The following is a 7,010-nucleotide window of genomic DNA, read 5'->3' on the forward strand; positions in this document are numbered from 1 at the left end:
CACACACACATACACACACATACACACACACATACACACACACATGCACACACACACACACAAACACACACACACACACACACATACACACACATACACATACACACACACACACACACCTTCTCTCTCATTGCACACGCAAACGTATACATCCATTCAAATACACGCAAACACACATTCACGTACACAATTACTTGTATAATATTCCTGATGAGTGACCTTCAACCTCAACAATACCATGATGAACCAGCCATGAATCAACAACACGTATCTCGACACAAACACGTTTCAAATAAACATGAATAAAAGTACAGTGCATGTAATTATTCTAGACTTGGAGAAAGCAAAAAAAACTTTCCCAAAAAGTATATACATATAATATGCAGAATAGATTAAATAGAGATAAGAAAACCAGTGGTAAAAATGAGAACACTGTGGGGAAAATTTTGACCCCTTAGCCATTATGTACAAAGAAAACAACTGTGCGTTTTGGGCTTGTGGGAAGCGCAAGGTGCTGCTAATGTTGGTGACGCTGTTGGAGGCAAAGATGTCGGTGGTTGGGGAAGGGAACGTAGTGGGGCTGGGTCGAACTTTGGGACTTATTTTTAGCAGTAACCATTCTGAAATCAAATGTAAAAACAAACCCAAAGTTTTTTAGACTGTGTGCGAAAGAAATAGCTGTTGCGTCGAATGATGATACAGGTAGCCTGTAAGTGTAAGAGAAAATTTTGCATTCTTTTTGTACGGGAAACGTGATAACAATAGGGTGTCAGAAAATTGGACGAGAGTCCTATTAATCTCGAATATATAAAGCTTGCTACGGTCGGCTACCAGAGTACATTGTCATCTCCACTCGACTACTGAAGGTAAGAACTAACTTGTTATTTATAATAATATAAGCATGAAAACCTAATATTGTTTGTCTTAGATTTAATTGTGATTAGTAATAAGATTCATTCTTGTGTTGTTCAGAGACAGGTTGAATCCATTTCATCCTCGATCTACATGTATTTAAAAGCATGGGGTCGTTTATTTTCAGTAGTAATGGGTATATATCAAAGGTGAAATAATATCTTACTTTGTGTGATTATTACCCAACAGATGCCATTTACCCGTCTCATCCCCCCCCCTCTCTCTCTCTCTCTCTCTCTCTCTCTCTCTCTCTCTCTCTCTCTCTCTCTCTCTCTCTCTCTCTCTCTTTCTTTCTCTTCCCCTCTTTCTCTCTTTTTCTCTCTCTCTCACTCTTTCTCTCTCTTTCTCTCTTTCCCTCTCTCTCTCTCTCTCTCTCTCTCTCTCTCTCTCTCTCTCTCTCTCTCTCTATCTATCTATCTATCTATCTATCTATCTATCTATCTATCTATCTCTCTATCTCTCTCTCTCGTTCTTTTATGTGTGTTTCTTTCATTAAATATACGTGTGCTTTTTTTACGCCTTCATCCTCATAATTTAGATCATTTAGAAAACGAGCTTCAACCCTGCCTGTCATGACCAATCTGGGCTGAAAGACATATAAAGCGTCCGACCGCCACATCACAGTTGCGCTCATATGACCTTATGCAGTTGCAAACGCCGTAAAACCTATATTAAAACTGAAACAGACGCTAGTTGTGTATATATAGTATATGTGAACGTACGGAAGTTACTAAACTTATAACTTGTGTCTTCGATATTTTACTCCTTCCAGACATGACTACTTTGAGAAGAAGCTTTCTGTCCCTTTGGGCACTGTGTCTAGCCATCACTTTAATCCCAAGCCATGCTGAAGTGATCCACGAATTTGTCACCATCGACTATGAGTGGCCAAACTCCACTGCTCGAGCTCAGAGCTTAGCTAACGGAGACTACGCCCCGAAAACCGGGGTCGTGTCCGGCATTCAGGTAAATTACATGCATCGTTAGAATGCCTTGATGTGATACCGTATATGATAGTGACTCTCTCTCTCTCTCTCTCTCTCTCTCTCTCTCTCTCTCTCTCTCTCTCTCTCTCTCTCTCTCTCTCCTGGTGTCTGGGTTTTTTATTGACTGCATTGAATATTGCTGTTTCGGTCTCTCAATGTTTCGAATAATTGTATATCCATTTTAGGTATAAAATGGGCAGACATAAGAAGGAGTATGACTTACTGTGGTCCCGGATCGTGATAAATGCGGTGGAATCAGGCGCTTGTATAAATAATGATTCTGCTAGTTTGGCAATTTGTATCGAAATTGTGTTGCTGTTGGTTGCTTGGGGTTTTTTGGGGGGTGTGTATTGCTTTTTTTGTTTCTAGTGTGTTTTTGTTGCAGTTGTTGTTGGTGGTTTTTTGTTTTTGTTTGGGGTTGTGGGGTTGTTGTTTTTTGTGGGTTTTTTTTTAATTGGGGGGAGGGGTTGGCCTCAACACCTTTTATATCCGTTTTAAAAGACAATTTGTGAAATTTTTAATGAAACACGTTGGTCAAAGGCATACAAAAAATGAATTTGCAGTTTCTTAGGACACCTAAGCTTTGGAAATCTGTAAACTTTGGCGGCCATTTTCTTGCTACTTTTACCTCTGACACCAGGCAACCCCGCCTCAGTTAACAGCATATATCTCGATTTCAATTTAAGATAAATCGATATTTTTTCATCAAAAGTAAGAAAAAAATCAGACTTTAAAATAATGCCAATAACTTCATACATGTATAACCAAAACTGCCAAGCGCCGGATTCCGCCGCACCATGACACAAGTCAAAAAAACTTTGTTCTTTCTTTATCGAGTTGTGCGTATTTGACTCAATATGTAGACTTTTAAAAAGATCATTGATCGGACGCCGGCTCTTCTATTTTTATCTTTCAATTACCTCTCTGTATACCATTCTACCCCTTGTCTCCTCTGTCCATCCTCACTTTGTTTTCCCATGTCGTGCCTATTTCAAGGACAAGACTTTAGTTTTTTCGATCCCGTAAGCTTAGCTTTGTCGTTTGACACAGGGGCATTATAATGATGGACAACAACAGGCTGCAATGGTATGTCCAGGAACAGAGGTTAGACCCTATAACACGTGGGCTGTCTAAGGGTTATGATGCCATGTCGATGGAGTCTCTAATCAGGACGATCATGAGACCTCATTCGCTAAAACTTCTTTAATTTTGCTCCTCAGGTTTACAAGGGCAGTTATCATTACCTGTCATTTTTCGGGGAGCATGACGTCCCTTATACAACGATCTTCGTAACTGTCCCACGCACTCAGGCGGTGAAAGGAATCCCTTCGGGCCTCAACACAGTCGTCAAGGACGCTAATGGCAAATCAGTTCTTCGACCATATCCCAACTGGGCTGCTCAGAAAATTGGAGACTGCAGCGCTCTGCAACTCCCCATGAGCATGGCTATAGACCCGAACACTGGATATCTTTACGTCATTGACATTGGTCGTGTTGGAATTTCGTCCCCAAATCCTGCCAATCTCTGTCCAGCTAAACTTGTCGTGTACGATACAGTTGGTGGTGGTTCCACTATACTGAGCTATGAGTTTCCAGATTCTGTTGTCTCGAGAACGACCAATTACCTCAACGATATCGTAATCGACTACGTAAATCCAGAAGGGACAGGTGGAGTGAAGTATGCCTACATGACCGACACACTGACGAGGTCGCTCGTCGTCTATGACTTCGCCCACAACAAATCGTGGGCTTACAAGGTTTGTTCTCGCTATTCAAGACAATACGACTTATCATCATCTGTTACTGTCTGATAAGTCTTAATTCTCCTTAATTCCTGTCGTTTTTATCTCAAGATAATGCCTTCCGCTTTCCCTCGTTACATATAAAATTGACGTATTTATCGCAATCATCATTCTTCTTACATGTATTTGTTTTTAAATTTGATTTTAGAAACAGGCACGGGCTTCTTTTTAGTCAAAAGGTCGTACACCTTACACGACGCCAAGTCAACGGGAGAGAATGAGAGGGGTGAGTGGGTGCCTTGTAAGTAAACTTATTGATAACTAGATTGTCCGCAGTTTTTCTATTAGCATTAAACTAAGTACATGTAGAACGTTTTAAATGTCGGTTCTTTGTGCCCTGGTCAGTTACTAATTTAACCAACTTGCACAAGTTAAAAACACGATTTTGCACTTGGTACGAACAATTTTTTTTCCCTTTTTGATTGGTATTGCTTCTCCATTCCCCATTTTACCCAAACCTACCAGGACCCTGTCAGCATGGGCACAGATGATGACGTAGACATCACCATCCACGGCATCCGATACCGGATGGACGTCGGGATCAACGGAATCGCAATGTCCCCCACCTTCAACTACCTCTACTACTCCTCTGTTGGATCCAAGAAACTGTATCAGGTGAGGGTATTTCTAACAAGATATTTGATAAAACGGCAATATTTCGAGAACAGCGGGGGTGGGGAGGGGGGGGGGGTTCTTTCAAAAATAGCCTTATATACTTCAGTTCCCGTGTCATAAGAACACACCCCAGTGCCCACCAGTCACTTACCTACAGTCACACTACAGTTCTGTATGAATTCGTCCACTTACCATTTGAAAACTGTCTCTTTTTAATAACTGTACGGAGATTATATCTTCATCCAAACACCAAAAGAAGTGCCCTAAATCAGTTCTTAAATCCTGCCAATGTTTATTTTAAAAAGACAAAGTTAGACAATAACTTTTTGGACTCCAAAGAATTATAATTATTATTCTAGTCTACTCCATTTGGACACACATCACCCACACTGGTCTTGTTCCTTTTGATTATTTGGTATCATCTTGATCTGTAGATATCTTTCTCATTTTTTAATGGAATAAGCAAATACACATCTTTTGTAAAACAATAACATGTTCCTTCACTCTAGAGCTCTTGTTTCTTCTGATGGTCTTGGCTTCGGTACTAAGAGTGTACGGATGATTCTACATTTATGTTAAATAGTTTCGTTACTGCAGCTCCTACTTCCCTGGAACAGTAATCCTTTTTTCACTATAACATTCTTGTTCATTTTGTATGTGTGTCGATTCCAGGTTCCCACATGGGTTCTGAGAACGCCAGGCAATGACTTTGTCAGTAACACACGCCTTGTGGGCAGCAAGAAGTCTCAGGGTGGAGGGATGGTTTTTGGACACAAGGGACTTTTCTTCGGAGCTTTGGAATATGACGCTGTGTACAGGTGAGTCGCTAATCCATTAATACCTCGAAAACCTTTTGTTTCTCGGCCCGACTGCTTTTGTGTATGTGTGTGTGTGTGTGTGTGTGTGTGTGTGTGTGTGTGTGTTTGTTTGTTTGTTTGTGTGCGTTTGTTTGTGTTTACACTCCTTTTACCTTCCGAAGAGATCGTTTGAAGTACAAGTGAGACTTTCGTATTTATCTCTTATCTCCGATCCATTTTGTCATTTCCTTAAACTATTGTTGACCACACCAATATCGACGTCGTTTTCCCCAGTCTTCAAAGACACACTTGAACTAGAGAATAGAGAAAGTTGTGAAGCTGCTACATCCATTTTCTGATTTTGAAAGTTTTCTTTTCTTGGGTTGTTTTTATTCTAACCAGATGCCCTTATATTCGATGAAGAGTAAGAAATTTAGTGAAAGGAGGAAGAAAAATGTCTGTATCGGTGTGTATGTTTGAGATAGTCACAGATGGAAAAAGAGAGGGGGGGGGGAGAAAAAAGAGTATGAAAGGCGGAAGAGAACGTCTTTGAAAAAATAATTCATTCTCGTTGTTAACATCCAAGTCCTATATCTCGCTGTCAGTAAACAGAAGAACAACTTAACTGCTTGTTATTGTCACGAAACGTTTATAACGGTACCCCTCCCTTTAATAAACCAACAAATCCTCCCTTTAACAAATCAACCAATTCAATTCCTCCCTTTAACAAAACCAACAAATCCTCCCTCTAACTAACAAACAACAAACCTCCCTCAGATGGGACATCGAAGCTGACATCAAGTCCCAGCGTGTGTTGGAAGGGGAGGTTGTCATGAAGACCCAGGTCCCTGTGGCTCAGAACTGGCAGACCATGCAATGGACGGACGCCCTTTCCCTGGACAACGAGTCCAACCTGTACTTCACAACCAACAGACTGCAAAAGTTCGTCACCAACAAAATGGACTTCGACGGAGGAGAAGGCGCTAATTTCAGAATCTTCAAGTACAATGTACACGATAAGTCCTATCTGTCACCTCCATCTCCATTCGATGGTCCCGAAGTCGTGATAGGATAAGGGATGGAACACTGATAATGTGGCTTCTATGTCTCATTAACTAAACTGTGTTACTGCACATATTTTATGTGTATTTTTCTTAAATAATGTGCAGTAGCATAATGGTAAGAAAAAAAGCAACAACCGAAAAAGCATTTTCTCCTCCTGAAATCTACTTTTCAACCTTCAATGTGTCGATTCTTTCGAGCCTCTAGTGTGTGAAAAGGTTAAACAAAATATTGTAAAATACAAAATATGACATAAATTATACAAATGAGTGTTCTTGTTGTTGTTCGTTTAAATACGCAACTACGTTGTAAAATAAGTATGCTCGTTATTGATAAATAAAACAAAATCTTCAACATAATATGTAGTATGTGCTTCTGTATATTATGTGTATTCTAAATATACAGCTGGTTTGATAATGTAATCGCTTGATCAAAGAAGTATTTTGACGAGAAATACATGTACATACACTTGATTAAAATGAGTACACAAAATTGGCACTGAAATAAAATATTCCTGTGTTTATTCATGTTATTGATGGGAGCCTAACATAAATGTTGAAAAATAAACATTACGAGCACATGAATAATTGTTTTTTGTTCATGAATTACATGTATGAAAAAATATGAATAACAATAAGGTATGGGTGCAGATGTACGGTCTGTGGTCGTGTCCTCCTCGGCGCTCCTTGACGAGGTAATGACGGATACAGTCATTCTATTTAATAGTCATGAGAGTGATTATTTGTATAGCTTTTGTTACTTAGCACACATCCACACTGTCTATTTCTTTTTTCCTTCCATCTTTCCTTCTCTTTCTCACTCTCTCTCTCTCTCTC

General features: G+C 39.9%; 2 protein-coding genes across 2 annotated transcripts in view; one reads left to right on the plus strand and one right to left on the minus strand.

Moving 5' to 3' along the window:
* LOC101857356 overlaps positions 1–240 on the minus strand; it is a 10,608-nt gene extending 10,368 nt beyond the window's left edge. Inside the window, exon 1 of the mRNA XM_005106477.2 lies at positions 195–240. Within this exon, the coding sequence (XP_005106534.2) occupies positions 195–240 (46 nt within the window). The remainder of the gene's footprint in view (positions 1–194) is intronic.
* Positions 241–585: 345 nt separating this feature from the next.
* LOC101856530 (major royal jelly protein 1) lies at positions 586–6,758 on the plus strand. The gene is made up of 6 exons (XM_005106473.3): positions 586–866; positions 1,685–1,878; positions 3,119–3,655; positions 4,166–4,315; positions 4,988–5,133; positions 5,890–6,758. The coding sequence occupies exons 2-6, from the start codon at positions 1,687–1,689 to the stop codon at positions 6,185–6,187; spliced, it is 1,323 nt and encodes a 440-aa protein (XP_005106530.1). The 5' UTR covers positions 586–866; positions 1,685–1,686; the 3' UTR covers positions 6,188–6,758.
* The last annotated feature ends 252 nt before the right edge of the window (positions 6,759–7,010 follow it).

This window comes from Aplysia californica, unplaced genomic scaffold, assembly GCF_000002075.1.
Source record: "Aplysia californica isolate F4 #8 unplaced genomic scaffold, AplCal3.0 scaffold00536, whole genome shotgun sequence".
In the NCBI taxonomy this organism is placed as follows: Eukaryota; Metazoa; Mollusca; class Gastropoda; order Aplysiida; family Aplysiidae; genus Aplysia; species Aplysia californica.